Consider the following 26,695-nt stretch of genomic DNA (forward strand, 5'->3'; position numbering starts at 1 on the left):
TAACGTCCTTTTGTTTTCCGCAATAGCTTCTGGCGCGCGAAAGCCTGCAGTCTGTCTGGTGAATCTCTCTTGTTCCGATTGCTCCTTCTCTGCAGCTTTATCTAAGTGGATGGCTCAGCCAGCATCCGAGGAACAGGCCTACGATCTGGTCCAATCTGCGGATCGGAGTATTTTAGGTAGGCAGAACCCGCGGGGATTGATCGTCAGATGGGTGGCCGATTCCACGCCCACGAACGGCCGGGAGGCGTTTAGGGTGGAAGATAGGAAAGTTTGATATCCGGAGCCTTGATTTGCCCCAGCCGCGACGCCCTGCTAGCGCCGCTTTTATCCCGTGCGAAACCGACGACTTTACCTTTCTTTCGCCATCGACACTATATTATCGATGATATTTAGTATTTTGAAGTTGCTTGGTAGTTTAGATTAAATTGAGATTAGGATGATTTAGTTTTGATTTGATCGAGGCTTTCCCCTCTTGGTGTAGAATTATTTCGAGTCTTCTAAGTACACAAGCGCGCGCGCGCGCGCGCACACACACACACACACACACACACACACCAAAGAAAGTTTCAAAGCTACTGGTATAACAAATTTCGTTTTTCTGGATTTTCTAAGTATTTTACACATCGAATAATTACAAAGGAAGCAATTTTGCTACTCTGTTCTAAACATATATATCTGTTATATTTATAATATTTTTGATAGGACAATTTGAAACGAAATGAAAATTATATCCTAAAGAATCCAAATACGTAAAGTCCAGTTTTATTAGTCCAAATGTGATTTATGTTTCTATTGTAGCCGTTCCCGGAAAGATCATTTTTTAGGATTCTGTGTAATATAACTACATCTATCTAACAAATTCCTCCACTAGGAAAGCTCCACGGAATAAAAACGCTTGCATAAAAAAGACGGGAAAAACGAATGGAAAAATGTCATTTTCCATGCTCCATTGATATATCGTGGCTCGCTTAATTCGCATAATCGCTTGCAGCCGCTTTCCTGCCAGCCCCAGCCAGTAAATAACGCGAAACATAAATATCACAGAAGGCTGCGAATGGCGTCGTGGAAAAAAGAGGCTAGTTAGGCAAAGATTTCAAGAATACAGGGCCGAGAAAACAAAGAAAGAATATAGAAAAGAGAAAACTAGAGAGACGGAGAGAGAGAATAGTACGGTGGGAATGGTCACGGAAGAAGGGAGAGGAAGAACAAGAGGGACAGAGTGGGCGGAAGTGGCCCGTATAGGGAGGCTGCAACCACCTTGGCTTCCGCTATATTGAGAACCACCGATACAACACACAACCACCTTGTGTTTTTCATCTTTCTCCCATGGTTCCCTCACACGTGTTGCCGTACAAGATCGAGAGGAGAGCGTGTATTCCAACTCGCTTCTGCGAACACAGGCCTAAAATAAGTAGTCCTCTCGTCCACCGTGATTCGTTTCCTTCCTTGTTTTCTTTCCCGCATACGCCTCGACTCGCCGTTCCTCATTCGCCCGATGCTTCCCTTCGTTTCTTCCGCCTTCTGCTACTTCCTCTTTTACTTTTCGTGTCGCGTTTTCAGTTCATTTCTAATTTTTCTTCTTTTTTTTGCGATACATGTCGTAATTAATTTGATACAGTTAATGGAAGAAAATGAAACGTGTTTGACTGCTAGGAATTTGTTATACTGTTGAAAATAACAACGTGAGTTCTCGCTCGCCATCTATATGCTGACGGCTAGTTACAAAAGAAGTAACTAGAAGTTGTTCCTAGACACGGTCGATAGACCTGATCGATAGTTTTAAAACTCCTCTTGCCTTTTTTTCTTTCATTCGTTTGTGACCCTTCTAAGTGTGTGCAATAAAGTTCTTTCTGCTTCGAGAAGTGTGGATTTATTATCTATATAACATAATAATAACTAACGCGATCCTACCTCTAAAACATAAAATAACAACATATACGTTACAGGCAAAAGTTTTACAGTCTATATGTCATTTACTATGAAAGGTTCTCTTTCTTTTTTTCTTCGAAGACGTAAGGTCTTGAGAACGAAAGATTCGTATCCTTCATACTTTCTCATATTTCTTTTGTATTATTTTCTTGATCTTTTGTATCTCTTCTTCTTATTCTTCCTATTTATCGGACGCTAAAAGTTAATCACACGTTGAATTTGAATTCAATAAATTAAGAGAAGAATAACCAGGTTCTCGATTCTCTATTCTACTTTGCTCCCTGTTCGCAACATCTGTCTTCTCCGTGCACGATCTTCCACTTCTGTTTCTTCCTTTCTCGTGGAACATCTTGCAGTTATTCAAAGCAGCATTGTGACTTCATCTTCTTCAAACTCGGAACTTTTCTTTCCAGCGTGAACAAATCTTCGAGAAAAATACCGTTACTTGAACTAAGGAGAAGGGATTAAATTTCGTATCGTTTTTTCTCGAAACGGTAGATTCGTATTATCTAGAAATTGCAAAATTCAAATTTCGACAGAATTAGAGGAGGGAAAAATTTTCTCGAAAATTATTTCTCCGACCCACCCAAGTGGTTTGCCGTGAGGTGAAATTAATTAAGGGGTGAGCAGAGTTAATTAAAATTCGGGCTGACGAACGGTCAGAGGGTGTATAACAGCAAGGGTCAGTCTGCAGCTGACAAGATAATCGTCGTGAACTACGTCAGTTGGTCAATTTCGCTAAATGGATGAATGCACCCTAATGAAGCGAGAAGACAGATCGCTTCCTCGTCTTATTTATCTTCGTTGCTTAAATATCACCGCTCCATCAGTTTCACGCTAGAAAATTGTTCCTCCGTCTTTGGCCTGCGACATCAATTAATTTTTTTTATTCTAAAAGCAAAGCGGACTTCCTACTGACTCTGATAATATCTACTTGCAATAAGTTACAAAATTGTTAGCATAGACCAATTAAAAAACAAAATAGCGGTCCAAGTATATAATCACGTAAACCTAAATGCATAAACATTCACAGTGTACGATTATAAAATCCATATATACGCAAGATATTTTATTTTTTTTTTTTTATTTAATAATTACCTATTATATATAACTGTTAAAAAAGATGTTGGGGTTTGTAATTATCGGGATTCTTTATTGTATTTTGTTATGCTTAAAATCAACTTCAACCGTAATGACAGCATCAGGTGTATTAAAACACACAGAGTATAGGCGTTAATGATACGTCGATTTCACGATGATCGTCGATTCAGAGATTATGATTCATCGCTAATTAGCGATTCAACGAGTGCTACTCGTGATTTAACCACCACCATTCGGCATAAATTAATCGCCTGACGATTTTGATTTGACAACGATCAATAAGGCGGCGATTACGATCTCTAGTTAATTAGTAATTTATCGAACCTTTTTTAGTGGTAATTACCAATAGTTAGATAGTTACCAATTAGCCAATCGATTAGTTGGATATGAAAAGTCACACGGTAGGAATACGAGAAACAAGTTATACCTTGTAGGTACTTACAATGGAAGATGGAAGAGGTAAAAGGGCCATTTACCTCGAAACCACGGTACTTTGGGAAAGTCGATGGTGGTCATACCTAATGACACTCGTGACAGCGTACACGACGTCCAACGACACGTACTGCATCTTTACCGATAAAGTACCTTAAGCTTTTTTCGCTTCGACTTTGCATACTAACATCGAGGATATATATAAAAGTCTAAACTGCCCGATGTGCGATGTTGAGAATTAGGATATACGTAATTTGCAAATAATTATTTTAACAAGAAAATTAGTCTAATAGAAATATTCTTATTATGTCCAAAGTTTTGTTCCGACTATTATTGAAGAATATCTGTTTCTATTAGTAATTCGTAACTTGTAAAATTCTACTAATAATATGAATTTAATTGTGCAGTGTTTTGGCCATCGTAGACCTTCGTAAGCTAAAGTTCCAAGGATCAAAAACATTGCAAAATCTTTCGTTACTGCCATCATCGAAACGTTCAAAGTTCGATGTTCCAAGAACTCCGATAAATCTGTCGAAATATTGACACAACGTAGCACCATCCCTCCACAAAGTTGGAGAAACCCGAAGAATGCAGAAATATTAAAAAGTCGATCGTCTCTTCGATCTGCGAAACATTCAAAATCTCGAGAATTCCACTAAATCCATTCGCAGAGAAGTCTAAACGGAGATCTTGGAAACCAGCAACGCCCATTTCGCGATTTCATATTAATTCGTCGTATCGTGGTTACCAGGTGATTCGCCGGAGGAGCCACAGGAACGATAAATCACGGCTGGTCGACGTGGTTGCGTTTCTCGAGCGGCTTACGCGTACGTACGCGGTGCCATTAGCGCGATGAATTCGCGTCACGTAGGAGCCGCGTGTGGGAAAACGTGGAACAATACGCGCGCTTACGGCTATGACGAACCCGTATGCATTGTTATGGTAAAAACGGCGTGGCTGCCTTGTCGCTTTAATCACCGGCAGCTCACCGACGCGCGATCGACGCGGTACGCGCGCCGCCCCAACCTTTCTCTCTCGGTTCCGTGATTTTTGAAATTATTCCGACGATACACCTGCCCCTCCATATCAGCTCCCCCTTCTACCCCTGCTCGCCTTTTTTCTTGTTCGTATTCTTCTTCGATGCGCCGCTATGCGAATCGTTCGGTTCGATGATTCGATCGATTCGAGTGGTGGAATTTGGGTTGACAAGATTTTGAAAATGGAATTAAGTAGGAGTTGTAGAAAATTTGAATCGTTGCTTAAATTATATAGATATTTCTAGTTTGAAATAGAAGTGACGAAGCGTCGCTTCAATGATTCCGTATACGAGAAGAAGAAAGTTGAGAAACACGAACATAGCTTACCGAATCTTGTTTCTTGACCGAATAAAAGGAAGCATTGTGACACAGGCAGTGACCGCTTCACGGCTGGTCCTCTGCAGGAATAATGGTGGAATAATGGTGGAGCTGTTCGTTCAAAAATCCACGTGTTACAGCGATTCGTGATGGCTATTTTTCTACCGTCGTCGTGGCTTCCGTGGTGTACACACCGATGTGGGTAGGTAAATGGAAATCACCGCAGCGTTTTGTTCACCGTGCGACCAAATTCACCGGTTCCCCCCAAAAATGTCCAACCTGTGTTTCGTGGCTCTTCTGGAATGTGACTGCGTTGTCGAGTATCTCTCGAATACATTTCGAATTCGGTATTTTTCGAATAAAAGTCTCGAACGATCGCGACATGAAAGAGATTCGAGGAGAATTCTTGAAAGATTCGAACGAACGATAAAATGTTACCAATGGTAGAAGTGTTATTTTAGGACTTAATTTTTAACTTTTATCTTTTCATACCCTTTATAAGATTAAAAATGTTGTTTGTTACCATTCATAAACATTGAACGATATTAATATATCGAAGGTATTAAGATGTTATTTGTCTTAACGATTATAACGAAGCTGTAACGAAGAAAATAAAAGTTAGGAGAAAGAAATTCAGAAAGAAAAAGGAGATATACGAGCGGAATAACTCGAGACAAGACAGGGTGCATGCAAGGATACTGCTTCCAGCTGTACCGCAAAATTCTTCTGGACGTTTTTTCCTTCTAAAGGGCCATGCACATTCTCCGGAGTTGCTGGAGAGAATCCACATCTTCCAGGCATCTTTTCAACCCGTTACACGTCGGATCGCCTCCCTTCTGTGCGGTCACTCTATAGAGGGCTATTAATTTCCAATGATCTTCTGGGGTAACCAGCTGCTTTTCGAGTAAAAAGAAAGAGAAGAGAAAGAAGAGGAGAATAAAAAATATCCTCTCGAAGGTCGAGTATCGATGCTCCTTCGTATCCCTACTCCTCCCTTTGTCGTTCATCATGAGGTACGGTTTCGTTTTAAGTACAGAACCAGCAGACTCCTTCGGTTTCTTCCATCCGTCTCTGTGTAAACTCTCTCTCTCTCTCTCTCTCTGTTTCTTTCCATCAATGCCATACTTCTGTCTCGTTTTCCTCAGTTGCCTCATTCTAACGAAAAGAAAAGCGAGCAGAACAGATGCTGCTCTTCTTCGGTACAAACCAATTCTTCCACGACCGTTTCCCCCGCAGGTAACGCGCAGTCAGATGCAAATCGCCGTTTTTCCTGCGCTGGTTTCTCTCAAGTGGCCACGAGCATTGTTATTTTCTTTTTCCTTCTCCTCCCTTCTTCCCACTTCCTTTTTTTAAATTATCCTTAGTGTGTTATAATAATAATTTTGTAAGTTTCGCATCGTGCAGTTTAGAGTGTCACGAATGGACGATACTGTATACTTTCAAAGAGAGAAACTATAAAAATGTAGAAACTATCTTTTGTTTTGGTAGGTAGCGGTTTCGAAGGTTCTTTACGCTACTGATTGCAAGTTGAATGGGTATGAAAGCTGGATTCACCGTGGTCTCTTCTTTTACCGTGATAATTGGACACCGTATGGCGTCTGGTGAAACGATGATGGTGAAATTAGAGGTTCCCTCTGCAGCGCTGAAAAGTGGTTAAAAATTAAATCTGTCTGGTACGAACTTATCTATATTTAGTATATTTTAAAGGGGTAATTTTGCGTTAAAGATTACTGAAACAGTGGTCAATTTACGCGAAGTATCATGGGATAATAATGGTAATTTGTTTGCTGCCAGGCATAATAACGATGAAGTTAATAACAATCGCCTAACAGTTGAATCACTGTTTGAAGAGGTAGGTAAGAATCAATGTAAGTGTTAAATAAAAAGATTAGTGAAAATTTATCATTCTTTAGATGAGACATAATTTGAAATTATCTTTACTGCTTAATAATTAACGAAATCTTCTGTTAAATCTCTCTAAAAAAAAATACGTATGCACATTCATGCTTTTACAAATTCAAGTAAAGAAATGGTGTCTAGACAGATAGTCGCATCGCGTATTACGAATACTTGTACATTTCCATATTTTCGCATACTTTGTACGTTCCGAGTATTTTTGCAAATATAAATATGCCATAAGTGCGTAAACAACGGCAGTTTAATCGTTACCAATTAATTACCTAACCAAAGCCCAACAATCAAAACCACCGGGTCAATAGAACCATTGGACCGACCGAAGCCAGGACGAAGGTGCGTGTGTTTAACGCGCAAGTTATTTGTTTAGGAAGCTGGCCCGACCCTGAGCAAGAAATCAGGCCGCGTGCGTAAGCAGGAAGAGCCGCGAGACGAAGGAAGGAAGCAAGGTAAGGAAGAAAGGAAGGAAAGGAATGGAGCGGAAGGAAGAAGGAAAGAAAGAAGGTCCGCTGGAACTCGCGACGGGAGAAACAGCAGCTGCAACACCCGATACGTATCGTGTTGGGTCCGGGGCGTGGTGGGGAATATGCCCGGCAGGGTCACTCGGGAGAGATTATTATCATTTGTATCGGTCGGTTCGTGCGTCTCCGTGGATGGTCGGGAGCGTTCGGGCGCGTGGCACGCGTGCCGTATCCCTACCACTCGGCCAACTCAGGAGAACAGGCCCAACCCGACTGTTCCTCGGTCCCCGGCCGTCTGTATACTCTACTAGGGTGTCTTGGATATTACGCTTGACCCCGCGACGCCAGTGATCGTAAAACTGGGACATTGTGGGCTCGAAATGAATGCGGAACGCCGTGGCTCCGGACATGCTCCATTTTATATCCGCTACCAGTGAATGTCATCATTATCACGCTATTCCTCGATCCGCTAATAACGCATGGAGACGATTATTGTTAAGTGTAATTGGATTAATTACGGACTACTACCGCTGTGTATGTAAATATAAATTTGTAATAAGATTAACTAAGGGCATTTAGAATCGTGGAGTGAAGGAAAATTTTATAATGGAAATTATTCGTGGATTAAGTAACGGGATTTTTATATCGATAATTATAAAATGATTCTAGGAAGACTATCCAGAGCTAGGAAACACTCAGTAGCGAGTAATAGCGTTTATTGGGAGTGGATTGACAGGCGAGGCAGCAGCTGTAAGGAGAATTTAATTCGGACATCGTGACTAAACTGGCCTGACGAAGCTTTCTAATGTAGTCGAAGAACGCGAGACTGCCTCTGCCCGCCAGGGCTTCTGAAACTGGCCCCTCTTAAAGTAGCAATCGACCCTCGATAAATCTCCGCCAATCGGCTGGAAACGTCACACTGGTATTAAGGCGATTCTACGGAGGATTACGCGTCATTACGTGAATCACGCTGATCCAACGAAACACCTAATAAACGAATCCAACCACTCCTCCTAAGTACGATCGCGTATTTCGTGTCACGAAACGTTTCTAGTTTCGTATACATGATTTCATCGTCCGTGATAATTGACATGGACGAGAATAATCCAGGGGGAGTCGCTTCGCGGAATTGGAAATGGAAATCGAACGACCCTTTTAAACTGATACAATCATCGCTTGAACATACAGATATAGAAAGAGAAAATGTTGAATGTGACGAAAAGATTCGTTAAAGCTGAAATAATGACCGATGGAGCGTCACTCGAGTATACGAATTTAATTTTCCTTTTAAAGATGAAACATAGAAAAGGTGGCAACAAATATATAAAATAAAAGGTTCGTGAAAACTGGAGTGACGACAAGACCATGAAATGCGAAGAATCAAGATAGCGGAGCAAACAGAGGGAAGGATTAAGAGGAGTGCTTGCGAGGTAAACAAACCACTTGGGAACCACTTTCTGGTCTGTGAGAAATTCAAAGAGCCCTGCAAACAGAAAACCACCCCAACGTCACCCTCTTGTGTCATAAAACGCTGTTGTCACACCGACTGGAACTTGAAATCTCGTTGGATCTACCTGTTTCATTGTAAAGCTTCCCTAACAAAGACCGCTATTATATAATAAACGAGGAAATTGCACGTATATAACATTGCATACAAATAAAAATTCTTTATCAATCTTTTAAGGACAAAATTATGATTTTCAAAATACAAGATATTTCCCGTTTTCACTCTTCCAGTTCGAAAATATCTTCCTCCGTATATAACCCTCGCACGATTCTAATTACGCAAATACGAATGTATATGAGCGCTGATAGTAGAAACGCTTGAACGTCGGCCAAAGCATCGAAGATAAGAATTATTTAGGATAACGCGAGACCCGCATTTCCGTGTTCGGGACAGAAATAACTTGGAATTAAGCTGGCCGTTTCTCCCTTGGTCGATTTATGTAACAGGGGCCAATGATCGAATAAGGAGACAATCGAGCAGCGTTAAATTAACATAATCGGCGTGTCTACGATCATTAGTGTGTGTCGCTTAAGAGATCGATTAATTTGTGCTTCACCTGCTCGCAACCAATGTGGGGGCGAATGTCGCCACTCACTGGCGAAGCACACGATGAAATTTAAACCTGAGCATGCCGAGCTCGCACGCATCGCACACATAGACGCGCTAATTAATCGAATTATCGTCGTGCGTCCACCATATTGCACATTCTTCCATTTTTTTCGCCGAGTTGTTCGTTCTCGAAAAAGGAACATTGGACCGTGTGCACGCAAGTGAAACGCGATCTTCGTTCTGGACGAAATGCGCTTAAAACTTGTATGATTCCATCAAACAACACGCGCTTATGGCGAAAGTTTATAAAACCTAGGGTTCAGATTCGAAAATAAGGGGAAAAATAAATATTTATACAAATTATGGATTGACAAGATCGTTACTGGCGTGACAACAAAGAATTTTTCACACGATCAACGTTATTACAATGGCGTCAGTGAAGTACAAAAAGTTAAGGTACTTAACGGTCAGATCTAAATCAATTTAAAAGCATAATTTCTTTTTTTCGGATGTACAAACAAGATGACGAGAATTTTCTTCCACTCATAGTCAGACCTATTTGTAACATACTTATTTCTATCTCTAGCGCTTCTTTAACCCCTTCGATGATTTAGAATGATTCCTCGCCCCTTCTTTCTCATCCGCTCCTTTTTACCTTCATTTCCACGCGGCAGATGCTGCAATCAAACAGAAATTAAGTTCTCCAAAGGAGAACCGGAATAAACAAGCAGATGGACGACATTGAAACAGAAAGGTGGAAAAAAGAAGTAAGGAAGCTTGGAGTGGGGTAGAATTACGGAAATCACCGGTTACTTGCGTCGGTTAGGTATAACCCATCGGATCGATCGATCGATCTGCAGGATTAACGAACCGATAAAGTGTTAGGACTGCGTAAATGGCTGGTCTCGGTGAAGAACCGTAGAGAATGACCGCAAACTACCAATCATAGCGTGCAAGATCCCGAACACACGCTTACCTCTAATGGTACACACATGTGCCTATTACTAGACCACGTCGTGTAGTATACCTTAAGCGTCAGCAGTTCATTGAGTCCGGCCTAGGTACGCATACCAGTGCAACGGGCGCATGTGCCGATGCGTCACGGTCTTTCTCTTTCTTTCTCTATCTTTCGGCCTTTGCCCGTTCCCTTTCCTGTACGTGCATACATGAAACGGTCTTCTATATGGCAGCACGTATGAATGAAAGAGCGGCGAACGAAGAAAGGAACGAAGGGAGTCGCGTGACGGATTCACGTGTTCCGCGCCTATCGACCGAACCGCCACGTTAAGACCTGTGGGTCGCAGGAATTCGACGCGTGTTTTTCAGGTGACAATTGCGTGAGAGAATTGGAAAATTATTCAAAAGTTAAAGAGTTAATAGTATGGTAATGTAATTCGTCTACATTTCGAAATATTATAAATTCTCACCTCCGAAATATATCACCGATCATTTTTGGCTTTAGTCGATTTAAGGACTTGGAATGCTAGGAAATTGTTTCTACATACGTAATAATAAAAGCGGGACAAAATATGAAATACTTAGAAATTCAAAATGTAAACCGAAACGTAAAATGACGTAAAATGAACATGTACAAGACAACGTGCGCTATCTGAAAAAGCACCTAGACGTCTGTTATAGAAATTTAGATAATCTCGATAACGTAAATAATAAAGATATCGAGTAACCGATCGAGATTGATCTGTCAAGATTAATATGGATGAACCTTTCATGAGGGCTTGTTTATATCGACAGCAATCTCTTCTCTAATTTCTAGATTTATCTTCTTACCTCAATCTGTTTGTACACAAGCCGTACACAATCTGAGAGAAAGAGAATAGGATAAGAAAGTAGGAGACAGTGCTCATATGCTGAATATGCTTAGAAAAGGATGGAAACGGAGTACTACTTGCAGCGTAGTGGCAGAAGCAAGGGCGGAAGTGGTTCCATCTGGCTCCCCCTTGGTCTGACCTGTTGAACCACCTCGTGACCGGAAGTATACCATACACCTACGGCCTACGGGTACCATGGTCGCCACACGTCCCCGTAGTGTACGCCATGAAAACAACAAAGGCTTCTTTCTCCTTCGTGACACGTTATCACTTTTGTTAGCACTGTTTGCTCCATCACGCGGCCATGATTTCGTTCTCCTGATAGCATACATCCTTGTTCCTCCGCTTACGATTATATAATTGCGAAATAAATTATGTGGTTAACCTACAATTGGTATCATTAGGTAGGTGCCCTACGCAACAGTACTAGAGTACGTCATTTTAGCCCTTTCATAGTGTAACAAATGAAGAAACTTTCAAATGCTTGCTAGGGTTTATCTTGTAAAATATAAAATATGTAGAAAGTAAAATTACGTACCTTAAAATTAAGTATCTAATCTCAAATGTAATATAATTTAAACTATGATGATCATGAATCATTGGAGGATATTTGAGAATTACTAGGAAAATTGAGAGTCAAACAGAATCGGAAGAGACGAACATGGTAAAATGATAGAGTAAAGTGAAAACGAGGATGGACCAGGAGAATTTTACGAGCGGTACAGTTAGTTTCCGAGCCATAACGTTAGATTTACGACTGCGCTATTGTCCATGGCACTTTGCGGAACAGGCTGCGAAAACTAAATGAAGGATCGAAGAGGGGACGAAAAATGCGATTCGCGCCGGGGAACAATAGGGGGGACGTCGATTCGTGCTCGAGACAGGTCCAGGGTATTATAATCCAAGCACAAAAGCCCGCGACGAGCAGTATGTGCACCGTAATAATCTGTCACCCCGTACACTACACCACATATACTTAATACTTATGCGTCTTGCATAGAGGACCGATAGAGACGGGGTGGGGTTCACCGCACCCCATCAGGTTTTGCAACGAGTGACGTCAGACCGACCCAGGAGACTTTTGCGTATTACGCATCCGCTGAAAGAACCGAGGAAGGGTGACGAAACCAGAAACGTTCGACGAATAGGCTGCCTAACTCTCGACAATTCGCGAGCGAATTGAGTGCCAATATCGGGGTGATACGCTTTACTAACGAGAGCCGCGGGTCCATTTTCGTACTCGTGTTTTTAAAATAAACATTTTTATTCGTGGAACTTGGGAGATAGCAACATTGATCGATGAAAATATGTACAATGGAGTACAACGCGGGAGATGATGCACTCTTGTCTATAACTCGCAGGACACTTGTTAATTAAAAAAAAATGTATTTATCCAACTTAATTATTTACATGTATACGAGAGTATTTATCACTTTGTATAAATACTGTCGCAACTTTTTCGTCGCCTCCACCATATCCCACAATAATTTTACTAAAGACAATTTTACTAAAGAACACCCTCAGATCGCGTCCTGTAACATAATTTCTTTCGAAGTAACAGTGATCGAGCGAGAATACGAGGAGAGGAAAGGACCAATACTTGGACGTAATCAAACTAGCGAGTAGCGGCCAGTGGATAGCGGTGGTGTATATCGCGACTTAAGTACTGCAGCCCGGGCTCCCGTAACCCGTTCGGTCTGTGAGCGTATCGCGGCGCGTAAGAAGCGTAATATGCTTAAAAAGAAGGGTATGACGTCACGAGGAGGTGGCACGCGGCGCGTGCCGTCGGATGGGGTACGGCTGGTACGAGTTATCGTGGCTCGTGGAACAGAGACAAGAGACAAGCTGGGGAGTGTAACCGGTGCAATGTTGGAACGAAGGGAGGTAGAGCAGAAAAGCATGCGAAGAAGCCCGAAGAAGGAGTAGGACGAAGACATAACGACATTGGCGAGAGGTGAGGAAGCAGAGCGAGAGAAGGGGGGCGGGAGAGAAGACAGGCGCCCCGAGGAGTCTCCACGACAGACAAGCAGGCAAGCAAGCAGGCAGGCAAGCAAAGCGGGCAAGAAGTCCGCACGAGTGGCTGGGGTGTCGTACAGGGGCTACGGTGGTGGGGGTGGGCGCGTGCAGCCGGCCTGCAGCTGCCTCTTTTACCATCCTCTTCCCCTCACGGTCCCTCGCCCAAATTCCCCGTACCCCTCTAGAGTTCCACACGTAGTGCCACGGGCGCAGCCGCTACCCACCACCCCTCTAGTTGGCCAACCCCTCCCGCCGGGGGCCCGGCGGGACCACAATTATAAGTAGGGGTGCTCCCAGCTTACTACCTCCAGTCGAGGGTTGCACGCCGTGGTATAGACGCGGATACATAGTCCGTCGTTCCAGAACTTAAAGCGCACGCGTGTTCGCGCAAAGTAGAAGAGCGTTTTTAATTGAGAGAAAGACGGACTATAGTTTACTACGCTTTATCACCTAAGGATATCTTTCGTTTTGTCGTGTCCTAGGAGCGACAGAGATAGAAAGTAAAACGAGGAAAAGAGGCGGGCGCGCGCAGACACTATATAGTCAACACGATTCGGCAAAATTCCTATACAGTCATCGTGTACACGAAACAAACCGAGATCGGACTCGCCATCTGTCGATCACGCGCTGCTAGTGTTTCGTGAGCCAGACGATGCTTATAGTGCTTCCCGAAGTGACCACAGTGTGGCGCTAGTGTTGCCTGTTAGTGGCGCGGAAACACGTTCGACGATACACACAGAGCTTTTCTAGTGGAAGTTATAACCGTACATATATATCCACACGGTGTATATACCGAGGGAACGGAAAAAGGATAGGAATACATTTAACTGAACAGAGAGTGAGATCAAGGTGTACTCGTATACCGACATACGTACGCACACGATCGAACAGTACTTTCACAAAGGAAAATACGGGCTTACTGGCACCGGTACCGCGGGCTAAGGGGCGCATCTCTGGATCCAGTAGTAGCTCAGCTGCGGAGTAGTGCCTTTCGTGCCGGTTCTCTCTATAGTGTGTAACTTCTCCTGCTTTCCCCTTCCCCTTAACCCTACGAAAACTCTTCCCCTCTGTCGGTGTGCGAAGGCAAAAGCACATTGACTCTCCCGTTCGTCTTTGACTCGTCACACACGACGAGGGTATCCTCGCTCCACCTCCACCTTCGCCTCTCCACCACTACCCTTCTCTTCTTCCTCCTACTCTTTCCTCCATCACCACCACCACCATCGCCGACATCACTTCTCCTCTCGTGCTACTCTTGCCGGCGGTCTCCGAGAGAATATTCCTCACGGTTCGTCGACGGCCAGTCAGTGCGCGACTCGTCGTTGTTGCGACGGTTGGCGAGGAGGAGAGTGTGGTATTCGTGCCTTTTTGTGGAAAATTATGCTCGTGGCGGATCGTCGTGCTCCTCGTCGACGTAGTGGCTCGTGCGCCGCGAACGAACGCTCAACACGAGCGTAGTTGTGGAATTTTTAACATCGATCGAAGAGCTGACGGAAATAGAAAAAAAAAAGAATTAATAGAAATCGTCGAGTACACGATCTGTCTATTATATAGATACATACGCATATAGAGGCAAAGAAAGAATCTGGGGAGATATTGAAATCATCAGAAAGAGAGAGGCGTCGCCCGAAGGATCGCAAACCACCAGTGTGTTTTTCATAGATCCTACGCGCAAGAGTATTTATCCTGTACCCTGTCGGACGAAGCTGTTCTACGACTCTCGGCGTCCCACGGATAATGGAATAAAGTGTGTCACACAGTGTTCAGTGATCGCGCGTGATTTTCTTATAATTCTCGCGGCAACCGTGAATACCTCTTTGCCATCGGATATACATAAAAATAAATAAATATATACCAGTATCAATCTTTTTCTGAGTGTATTATACAGTGTGCTACAGACCAGCAGAAGTGACCGCGCGAGTCATTCGCGAGTTCCCTTCGTACCGACAACTTTATCTTTTTTCCTTTCGCTACATCTTTCCGTGAAATAGAAACCGGTCAAAGTTTTCACATCTATCGAAACGAGGATTACCTATATCGACATCTTGACGAAATCGATCAACGAAAAAACGGAAAAAATAGTGTGTGTTGGAAGGATACAGTAGTTTGTACCTCGTACGGTACAGTGGCTATGCAGCCTCGCGAAATTACGGCGAGCAGGTAACGCCGACGAGCACACCAGAGCACCACGGTCCACACACCTCCGCCGAGGACGCACCGGCGGCGTGTAAACATCGAAGGAAACAACCACCAAACATGTGGACCACGATGCTCGTGTGGACGGTCGCCGTCGTGCTTCTGCCAGCACCCCGAGCGGTAAGTTTGATCTTTTATTCTTTTCTCTCTTCTTCATCGATCTTACAGTTTACGATCGATTCTGTTATTTGAAATTTAGAAAGAAAGAAGTTTCGGAAATATTCCTTGAAAAGAGAAGTTTATTTAGGCGCGAAGTGTGAAATTGGTCAAAATTTAAATACCGCCATTTCTTTCTCTTTTTCGCATTGTTCGAGAAAGATGGTCGGCGGTTTCGTGGAAATATTTCTGTTTATTTTTAGAGGCGTCCGTAGGTTGCTGTATAACGCGTTGCAAAACTCTTTTTTAAACGCATGCTGAAGTGTTTTACAACCGTCTCCTTCCGAAATATCTCGTACCTCCACATTCCGGCCTCGGAATTGTTCCTTCCGAACAATCCGATTCTCGAAACTGCAATTCTGTTGCGTGCCACATATCAATGTAACAAAGTCGAATGATAGTTCGTCGAAATTTAGATGGAGAAAAATGATCAGGATACATTAGCTTCTATTTCGTCGGCTCTTTTATCGAAGGTTGTCTTATGGTCCGTCAATCATTGCTTCGATCGATTTCATAGGAGTATTGCTTAACGCGTAATCGCCGCGCCACCTTTCTATAAAACTTGTAAAATGACTAAGATCGATCGATAACATATCTTAATATTAAAACTACCAAAATAGTCAAAATGACTTATTGGTCAGTTTTAGCGTTGATGTTTAATTTAAAACAAAAAAGCAACATTAGAGTAACCGAAATATATAATTTACAATACTTTGTATATATTTTATAGATTTATAACGGTCAACATCTTTTATTATATATTTTTTCATAGCCTATTTGACTGTGTTGGTACAGGTTCCATATTCCGGATCGTATGCGTGAATAGTTCTAATGTTAATGAAATCGAACGATATCGTAAAATATCGACATGCAATGCTCTAGGTGAAGGAATAAAGTGGTATATACGAATGAACGAATTATTTTGTCAACGGATCTAATCCGTGTCGCGTGTTGTCAAACGGAAAGGAGAGGGGAGATATACGTTTGTCAACTCGGAGACACATCGTAAGCGACCTTCGTCGTCGTCGATGAATGGCACGATGTTTTGGTTCGGAATCCAAGAGACGTTCCCGTCTGTCAAACCGGTCGTAAGCTCTCTGTTGGTATTTATGGTAAAAACGATGACACGCCATCGATGGGTGCGTTCAGAATAGAAGCTCGTCTCTATATATTTACCATCTCATTTTGGTGTTTGTGCGCGCGCACCACTGATACGTTCTCCCGCGTCTAATTAAGTACTTGCGTAAGTGCGATCGCGGCTTATATTTATCCAGTCGACCGCTATATCTGTAAATGTGTATAAGGTTCGATCGAGCTGCAGAATGCTTTCCAATTTTAACTCACCTTCAATCTGTCTTTTCCCTCAATCGTCCTTTTTCTCTTGTGGAAATATTCAATTTTATAAACTCAACGTAACAACGTATTTATAATACAACTTCATGGTTGCGTGTATAATAGTTTCGTTTCTTTTTCACGCACTAGTCACCACGAGTTCCAAGTGTATTCTTCCTGGGAGAGATGTTTTTTTTTCACTCTTTGCCTTTCCCTCTTTCTCGCGTAGTTCTTTGCTTGTCCCTCCCTCTAACGTCGTCCATCTTTTTCTTTCTCTGTCGGTCACATTTCCAAACCATCCGTCGAAAGAGGAGAAAACCAGTGGCAACAGAATTCGCCGGCATACAACTCTAAATCTGGATCCACTCTTTTAGAAGTGTCTAGCTTCTGTTCGTCTGTTCTCTTCGCGTCTCGTTCCACGAAACTACCCCGTCTCGTCTTACTCTCTTTTCAATAATTTCTTTCCGACCTTCGCTGCGGGCATACCTTTGAAAATACGCGAAAGCAATCTATCATCATCTTCAAATCGGTAAAATCGGGAAATACCGAAATACGTAGTACAATGCGACGTGGGATCACGGGTGCTTAAAGGGTTCCTCTAGAAAATTGTTTAGTGACGAAATAACGCCGGTTGTATCCGTAAATATTCGGTGGCGGCCATTCTCGTTCCGAGAATAGCGCTCCAGCGCGCCAAAAATGAGAATTCCTCATCGAGGATCGTGGCGAACCGCTTGTGTGTACGCGTTACCTCTAACCTGCTGTGTTTTACGATTCGTAATGAGAAACGTTCGCGAGGGAATATGTATTTCTTTCGTTCGATCGCGAAACCTCGTACCCGTGTATATTTTTTCTCGTTCCGATCTTACAACTCATAAAACGCCATCTATATTCCCAGTCTACCTCGCGAAAAGCGTGTGGAACGATCGTTTTAACGTAAACGCGATAAAAATGTCAGTCCTTTATGTTTATTTTCTCACTTGCTGACAAAAGAAAGGTGAAGGAATGTCGGTGTCACCGAGTACGAAATTCGAAGATCGCAACGGGCGTATAATGGACGCGCAGGACGGATCGTAAAACGATCCGCAGGCTCGATAGTAAGGTTAGTGCGCTCCTCTCGTTCACGCGAGACACGATATATGTATAGTTTTGCTAGGCTATACAATGTCTCGTGGGAAGGCTTTCTCGGTTGTCTGATGACTCTGTGTGTGCACTTGCGCACCTGCGCGCGTATGTATGTGCGTGTTCACATAGCCGTAGGGCATTGTCCACAGTGGTCAAGAACTTTTGCTATCCGAACGACGACAAAGGACAGGGTAGAACCGGAGAAATATTGACACATCGGCTCTGTTTACACTGGATACTCTGTCGCCGAAGAAAAACCATTCCGCCTAGATTGCTCTCTGATTCACCGATCTTAACCTCTACATGTGTTTACGCCTCTCGCTAAAAGTCTTCATAGAGTGACATTGTAGGTTAGCGGACATTTTGTTACAAAGTAGCCATTGGTTTTCGACCGATTTAAGCTTTTATATATGTATTTGACGAAATACAGAAATCCTCCAGATATCTCTGGTTAGATATGCAGTCGTCCCTACTCTACTCGACACATCGGGATTCGTAACGAATTTCTCGTGACTTTAGTTTAGCACGACGAGGAACAGCGGTCGGTAGCATACGTTAATACGTTTACGACTGCTTTCAGAACGCTTTCTTTTTTTCTCTTTGCATGAAAACGCCCCTCGTGTTCCACGATCGTCGAAGCTCGGCAGCACGCGTGGCGAAATGTCCATCTGCGCCTCTACCCGTCTTCTTTTCCCTCTTTTCTTACCAGCGGTTTCTCGCTCGCGTCTTGTCAAGCGAAAAAAAGCACTTTTTGCTGGGTCACTCGCGCGGATATCTCTGCTCCTCCTGGGAGACGTGCAGCACAGAAGATGAACGCGTGCGCAAAAACGAGCTTACACACGTGCTGCCCCGGCGGCGGGTTCGGTCGTTGGGCACGAGACGACCCCCGACGTGGAGTGTGTTGGCCAAGTTTGTTTGTCGCGTGTTGCGAGCAAGCTCTGAGGATTCCTTGGTTTTCTTGTATATTCTTCTGACGTTGCCGTCAGTTCGTGGAAACGAATCGGCGTAGAGCATATAAATTCAAGTTAAAGTTCGGTTCAGATGAAGGACACAACATCCTTTCAATTTCATAGCGATAATGTTCAATTTAGTAGAACTATATTTCTAAAGATACGAACAGACAGTGCGAGACTGACACATGAGGCCACTTCAAGGCGAGCCAAAGATTGTTGGTTTTTTGGCGAAATCAGAAGTGCCTCATTTGCTTGTCTCGTATGACGTTAGAGTACGCGAGGCAAAGAACTACGATGAGTAGTGAAGAGATGCGAGATTTATTTGATCTTACCAAAAAACCGGTAATTATTGGTTCATCACACGGTAGTGTCGCCGTGAGACAGGTATACGTACACTTTGCGCGGCAACCTCGCACTGTCTGTAGAGTTACTTAGAGTTACTAAATCACACAGCGTCCGCACGATGAAATTGCGACGACATTGTGCCACTTTACCGCATTGAACTAAAGACGGAATCACGAAATGTTTGCCTTTTGAATCTTTGTAACCTAGTGGCGCTAGTGTACAGTTGGAATAAATCGGTGCAGCGAGAAATACTTCGAGATCCATTAATTGGAATTAAATGACAATTGATACGCAAGAGAGACGCACTTAGGATAAGAATATCAACAATTTGTTTCTTTAATGGAATTTTTATTGAACGAAATCCAATTTGTTTCCAGGTAAACGCCTCCGGGGTGTTCGAGTTGAGACTGAAGTCATTCGTGAACGAGTACGGAAAAGACAGTCTGGGCAAGTGCTGTTCAGGCAGCACTTCCAAGACCGGCGAGTGCTCAGGCGTTTGTAAAACCAGGTTCAGGGTCTGCTTGAAACAATATCAAGTAAAGATCGACACGACGACGCCGTGCACATACGGCGACGTCGTCACACCCGTTTTAGGCGAGAACATCGTTAATCTCAGCCCCAACGTCGCCATGCCAAGTTTCACCAATCCCATCAGATTTCCATTCGAGTTCACGTGGCCGGTAAGTGTCAATCTTTCGAAATATTGATCGTAATTTTAGCTCAATTGATAAGATAGATCGGTAAGGCTAGGTTACCCTCAATGGTAAAACATATTTACTGGTTATATGCATAAAATGCCGTTAAACAATTTACGATTACCCACATTGAAAATATCGGCATCGATAGAACTGTAAAACAGATAAATGAAACACTGGTCGATGTTCTTTGCTTCCACTCCTCTGCGTTTTTGCAACTGGATGGCATTAACATATCGCGTGCGTCGCATAGAACGCGAAAAATCGTCGGTAATGTAAGCGGAACTGAAAAGTGCGACGCGTAACAAATCGAACAAAAAGTCAATTCATTATGAAAACCATCGGGCACGATCGTGTTTTTCTCACGTTCGTACGAGAATCGTCTATTAGATAAACGTTTCCCGCTCGCTACAAAGACTTCATTTCCAACAACAATCTTCCTCAACGATCGTGATTGTTCGTTTCTTCTTTTTTTCTGCAGACACGTCACGCTAGGTAGAAAAAGGGAAGAGACTATTATAGAGGATTTTAACGTCAACGATCAGTGCGTGTTGTGGCGTCTTTCAGGTACAGTTAGTCGATTCTATGCTGTAACGTTGCTTCCTCAATCTTTGACGAGGAGAAACGACACCGGTACGACCGCGGCTTGTAACTTTGATCCTTGTCTTAAAAAATGAACGCGCGCGAGAAATTAAGATCTCGTCGTTAACTGAAACACGAAAGAGACATACGCGAGTTAAAAAATCTCTCGTTGTATCAGGCTGATCTTTAATTCCTATCTTTTCACATTCTAGGTAAATTAGCTGTGGCGCGAATTAACATAGTAACCATTTTTATGTCCTATGAAGCGATTTAAAAGTAGCGTTAACTTCAACTTTCGACGCTTACCCAACAAATTATTAACAATCTTAAATTTTCAAGATTCTCAGTCATCTTGTCTTTTGTATCACCCTGTACAGCAGAAGTAACATACCATTGATATACGTTACACAGTTAGCGACATTATTAGTTGTCTTATCTCTGCTTGTTTTCCGACGGTACAATACCGACAGTAGAACCATTCGAAGGGGTCGTAAAGGTTGTCTTTAACCACACGTTTTTTTGTTCTTCTTCTGCCGCTTCCGTCAGGGTATCGATAAGGGAAAATTGAAAAGTAAATTAGCTGATTAGCTGTCGCTTCAATTACCTCGTTCTTTAAAAGTAGACTGCTTTCCATTCTTGAAACACGAAATAAAATTGCGTAAAAATCTCACGAACATACCGCACCTGCCCATCGCACGCGTAACCGGTCGTCTCGAGTAATTAACCTTGTGGCGAAAAAATGAAACGAACCAAGAGAAAAAGAAGAATTTGTGTAAGCAGAGGAAAAATTACAGCCCCCTTGTCCTCTTCCTACTTTCTCGCGGTCGCGACGAAAGAAAGGCAGGTCGATCAGCATTAAAAACGAACATTTCGTGGCACGGTGCGCGCGTGCACGCACAGCCGCGCGCCACGGTGCGACGAGGATGACCAAACGAATGGCAGATGGTGCGAGAACCGACAGTGCAAGCAAGACGGACGATGGCACTTGTCTCTCCCTCCTGCTGTTGCTGCTATTACTTGCTTGTTGTTGCTTCAGTAATTCCTGGCATTGGCAGAAACGGTCGATTTTTTGAAATGATAAAATAATTACAGATCGATGATATACAATTTAGATAAAAAAGCTTAATGGAAGAATATAACCAATATTTGTTCCACTTCTATTTAATTTTTTAGACGTATTAATTTTAGAGAGAAATAAATTCCGCGGTAGTAAAACTGTCATACTTGTTTTCGCAGTTACGAAAAACATACAAGTACTTTTGACAAAATTAATGTGCTGAAGTAGACATATGATTACATCTTATTTATCTTCATCATACCTCTTTAATTATTATTTCTGAATAATATATTTAGGAACGTCTAGAGATCAGTAATTCTAGTGATAATCTTCAATTTCTTTTTGCATTTCCCGTATTATGAGCTATGTATATTTGTCTCGTGTATACAGGGTTTCAATGACACGTAGATACGATGAATTCCAGACTATGGTCGCAACATAAAATTATAATAATACAAATTCGTCGAAAAAAAGTAGAGATTGGTATGTTTTTATTCGGTTGTGCAGTAGTATCGCGAAGAAACTAGAATGCCATCAAGTTCAAACACCTTCGTTACATAAAGCGACACGTTGACGAGGCGGTGCATCACAAGCGTATTCGCTCGTTAACGCGTGCCATCGAGTAGCGTGTCTACGCCAATGTTTGCCCACCATCCCTGGTATACATCAGTTCTCTCGTTGCTGTTCGCGTACTTCTGCCTATGAGACGCACTGCAGGGCCACTGGCAGATGGCTAGGCCTTTTGTGCTTCTACACTTCCCTCGTAATCTCTCTTTCGTTCTCTCTCGCACCGTTTATACCCTGTCCTTGTTGTCTTGGAAGCTCTCTCGCGGGCAGAGTTAAATTTACTAACCCATATGGCGCCCCTCGCGCCACCTCTGCGCCAGTTCTCGTTCTCACTTCAAAAATTCGCCTTGCTCGTTCCTTTTCCTCGCTTTTCGTCGTATTTCAAACCGCTTTCTGCATCGTCTTTCACTTTTTTCTTTCACAACAGCCGTGTACGTATTTATTTATCTTCCAGAATCTTTCTTCCTCTTCTGCCACTGATTTCCATTCGAAATTTGTCTACCGCGTCGTTTAACCTGCTGCTCTCTGTCTCCATTCTTTACCCCCACTATTTTCCAACAGTGGTATCGACCGATATTGCAAGCTATAAAGCGGCAAAAGGCTGTCGGTTGTAAGACAGGAACTCTTCTCGACGACGAGGAAGAAAAAAAAAGCGACGTTCTCGGAAGAGAGGCTGGCCGAAATCCTGTGTGTAGAAGCAACCTTTGAATCGGCACGGTAGTCTGTCTCTTCTTATATGTGGCGGCGGACGACGTCAGGGAAAAGGAATAGACGCCGTACGTGTAATCGCTATTTGGAGTGTCGAATTTATTTTCGTTGCGCCGGTGCGTGAGAATGGGTTTCCGTCTGGTAAAAAAAGAAGAGAAGGACCCTAGCCAACAATAATCGTGAATCTTATATCCTATGTAATAATAATCTACGATTGTACCGATTATCGATGAAAAATCATATACCGTATAAAGACCATTTAATTGGAAAATAGTTAACACTGTAGATGTAGCGAGTGGGAAATCTTTGCAGGTTTAAACGGATGGTCAATGAAGAATCGTACACTTCCACGTTAAGACGAGAAGCATTTAGTGCTATGAAAGTAGTTAACAGCGTATCTTCTTCGAGCGGGAAATCCTTCGAAGTTTGAACGCACGGGTGGATCGACGTGCCGGAAACGCGCTAATTACAGGCACTGCCGGGAGTCGCGGTGCGTAGACGCAAAAGCAACAATGCATCATTAATAACAGTTAGCTGAGTGGCGTGGATAGACGAGCTTCTTTCGTTCGAAGACAGAACGAAAAGAGGAGGTGAAATAAATAAGTGTGCCTTTCCTCCGTGATTTTCCACGCCGGATTCATTCGCGAATTCCTTTCTTAATTATCCTCTGTCGGTCGATCACGAGATAAAAGGAAAAGACGGGTAAGCCTGGTGTTACCGAAAGTTGGCCAGGAAATAGCGAGGAAGAGGTTGGTTGCGCAAGCGTGTTTGTCTGAGGTACGCGTGTCTACCGTTAATTAAGAGGCTGGAAAAGACAGAAGAGGCCCCGAGCTTGATACACGTAATCGTAACCTTCGTCTGGTTGCATCAAGATCGAGAGTCGCTCTCTTCCCGCTTCTTTCCGTCGCCGTCCTTCTCGGGTTAATTGCTTTACGTTACACACTGCGTTGCGAGTCTTATTAAAACAGCGCCGGCTCGTGACAGTACAACCACTGTGCGGAATCCTCGAGGAATTCGCTTCGTTCCGTGGATTTCTCTATGTACTCGGTCTTCTTTAATATTTGCGTACATATATTTCATCTTAATTGTCCCGAGTCTCTTAATTCTACACGGACACTTTCTTTTCGTTAACGTTTTTTTCCATCATATTAATATCGTTATTCCAACGTATTTCGTTTCCTATTCTTTCGTAGCTTAACTATATAATTTAGTGTTTTAGCGGATTTCTATCGATAATTTTTCGTCACCGCGGGTAACGTAATCCTCATTGTCGCTCGTAGCCGGACAGAGGACTCGGACAAAGATGATCGGGTCGGTTCAAAGAATCATTAAAAAAATTCCTTTCTTTCCCTTATCCTTCCTGTGTGTCCGCGGTCCACAAAGCAAGCGAGGGCTCTCGCGTATCGTACATACTCGAGGATCGTGGGTACCAACCGGAGGAGGACGTGGAGCGCAGAAAGAAAGGGAGAGAAGGACGAATGAAAGGCTCCCGCCGCGCGACCGACAGAGACGGCCAAGGATAGAGAGGAGCATAAAGGTGGCGCACACATACAAACATAGGTATATACACGTAAAGCAGCCGCGCGGAAGGTGGGGAAATGACGAAGAGAAGGTGGGGCCGAAAGAGACAGAGAATCGTGGTCCCACGGCCGAAAAGGCTGCGTGATTCGCGTCCCAGACGAAGGAACAAGCGGAGAAGGGCGTCGGATGAATGGCTGACTCGGGTGTACGCCGATACGCGGCATCCACGACGTGAAACGTTTAGCATAAATTACGTCTTAGAGACGGGGAGAGGACGCGACGTGGACTCGGACGCCAGCTGACCGGTACTCTACCCGAGTCAGCTCCACGATGCTCGGATACCGCGGCTTTTTTCTCTTATATCGCTCCGCGAGATAGGTACACCAGAGGGATTCGGTGAAAGTTTCGCAATTGTAAATGCCGGTGATTTCTCGAGTCAACTGAGAAACTGTCGATTCATCTTTTATGGTACCGTCAAAGAATATCGATAAAGAATAGATGAAGAATATTAATTCTGACATATTATAGTAACAAGCCTCTCACGTTTATTTTAAAAGCTTGGTAGCACTTGTTTGGATCGTGTACATATATCTTCGAATAACTTCTGCGATGGCATTTAGGCTTTACCTTTATCTATTTTCATTGCTACAGTATGCAGTTTTCTAGAATAATGTTCATGGATTTGTACTGTATTCGCAGGATTAATAAAGGATAGTGTACCTATATTAAAAAGATATATTTTTTGTAGGCAGGCCGTGTTTATTAAATTCATCCATTTGTAAGCTCAGTCATATGGTAGATGTTTGACACATTTCCGTTTTCCTTCTGATATGACGCAAGACACGATGTTAGAGATGACGAAGTTCGACGCCAGCAGATCAAACGAAGAAACGACTGCGGTGCAAACTTATTCGCTAGGGCTAGCAAGAGATTTCAAGCTGTAGAGTATCTTTAGAACCACCCGCGATTGACCTCTTTTCTACCTCGTCGCTTCCTTTCTTTCTCTATTTGCACGCCGCATACGTAATAAGATCGTTTCGTGTATCTTTCGGATCGATATAGATACATACATATATATATATATATATATGACATATATATATATGTATATCGACGAACGACAATACTTCAAATCTGAGCGAGAGCCGAATGGCGGAAAAACGCGTGGCAGGTGGCGCCTCGAGGCGGCCATTGTGTTCCGATCGTGGGAAAGTCGGCTGCTAATTAACCGTCAAAATCTAATTAGCAGAATAACTAATTAGAGCGTTACGTCGGCTAACGATTACAAACGCGCTTGAACTTATCTACAAATAGCTTACTAAGAGGCGGAGGCACGGTTACTCGAAGCGTGTCGCGGATGATGATGAAGAAGCGGTCTTTCGCTACTTAGCTGGTCGTCTTTTGCTTCTTTTACCTCTCTTGCGTCTTCGTCTTTCTTACGGCATCAGTGACTTCTTTTAGAAGGATGCTGAAAGAGCTGAACGAGAGAAGCAAGGAAGAGTGCCCTCCGTAATAATGGTAAAATGGCTTTCTGCCCGGGGGCCATCTTTTTTTGCCGGTTCGTGCACGCTGCTGGTACCGGAAAGAAAGAGAGAGTGCGTGTATATGGGCCACAAGCGTTTCTAACTTCACTCTGGTTGCGACTCGGAATAGAGAGACACGTAAACAGGTACCCACATATGTTTCTGCCTCATCCTGGAGGTACGACACGTGGTCATCGAGCAGGTACACCATCAGCTGATAGACCTGCCGTTTAAGCTTATTAACATGTTCCATGGAACGCGCGAGCCGTTCACGTGGATTCGTTTCCTTCCAGCCTGCTTTTCTGGCTCATTTCACTTCTTGCCGGTACATTAGCAGGATTTTTTTCCCTTATACCAAGATCGCACGACCAGTTGTATACACTTCGAACGCGCTACTGTTCTTTTTTCTGCTCGTTTTTCTTTTGTTTCTACTCGTTTTTTTTTTTTGTCATTAGAAACTCCTCCAATTTGGTTCAGGGTGATCGTAAAACAAAAAAAAAAAAAAAAAAAAAATATCATGCTTATAGATCGAGCGTTTTTGCTACTGCGCTTGTATTTTTTGTCAAGTATCTTTATTTTATTTGTTTTTTACGTGGCAGACTCTATCCCGCCTGGGACACTTGTTTCTATACCAGTGTATTTACGAGAATAGATTGTATCTTCATCTCTCAGTTCTAGCTTCTAGCACGTTTCACTTTTTGCTCTTCTCGATGTTTTTCCTCCTCCTTTAGTTCTATATCTTCGTTCATCTCGCGATGGTTTCCATCCGCGAGACGCGCTGAATGCATAATTCTGAACGCGACACCAACAGAGGAATCGAGTTTATGTTTGTGTTTCGATGCAAT

At 43.1% G+C, this 26,695-nt stretch overlaps 1 protein-coding gene across 1 annotated transcript in view; it reads left to right on the top strand.

Annotated features, from left to right (window-relative positions):
- Window positions 1-13,418: 13,418 nt before the first annotated feature.
- The window catches only part of LOC100648761 (neurogenic locus protein delta), a 48,426-nt gene continuing 35,149 nt past the window's right edge, over window positions 13,419-26,695 (top strand). The window contains exons 1-2 of the mRNA XM_003399296.4: window positions 13,419-15,409; window positions 19,575-19,877. Of these exons, the coding sequence (XP_003399344.1) occupies window positions 15,350-15,409; window positions 19,575-19,877 (363 nt within the window). The 5' untranslated portion in view covers window positions 13,419-15,349. The remainder of the gene's footprint in view (window positions 15,410-19,574; window positions 19,878-26,695) is intronic.

Source organism: Bombus terrestris, chromosome 11 (genome assembly GCF_910591885.1).
Source record: "Bombus terrestris chromosome 11, iyBomTerr1.2, whole genome shotgun sequence".
Classification (NCBI taxonomy): domain Eukaryota; kingdom Metazoa; phylum Arthropoda; class Insecta; order Hymenoptera; family Apidae; genus Bombus; species Bombus terrestris.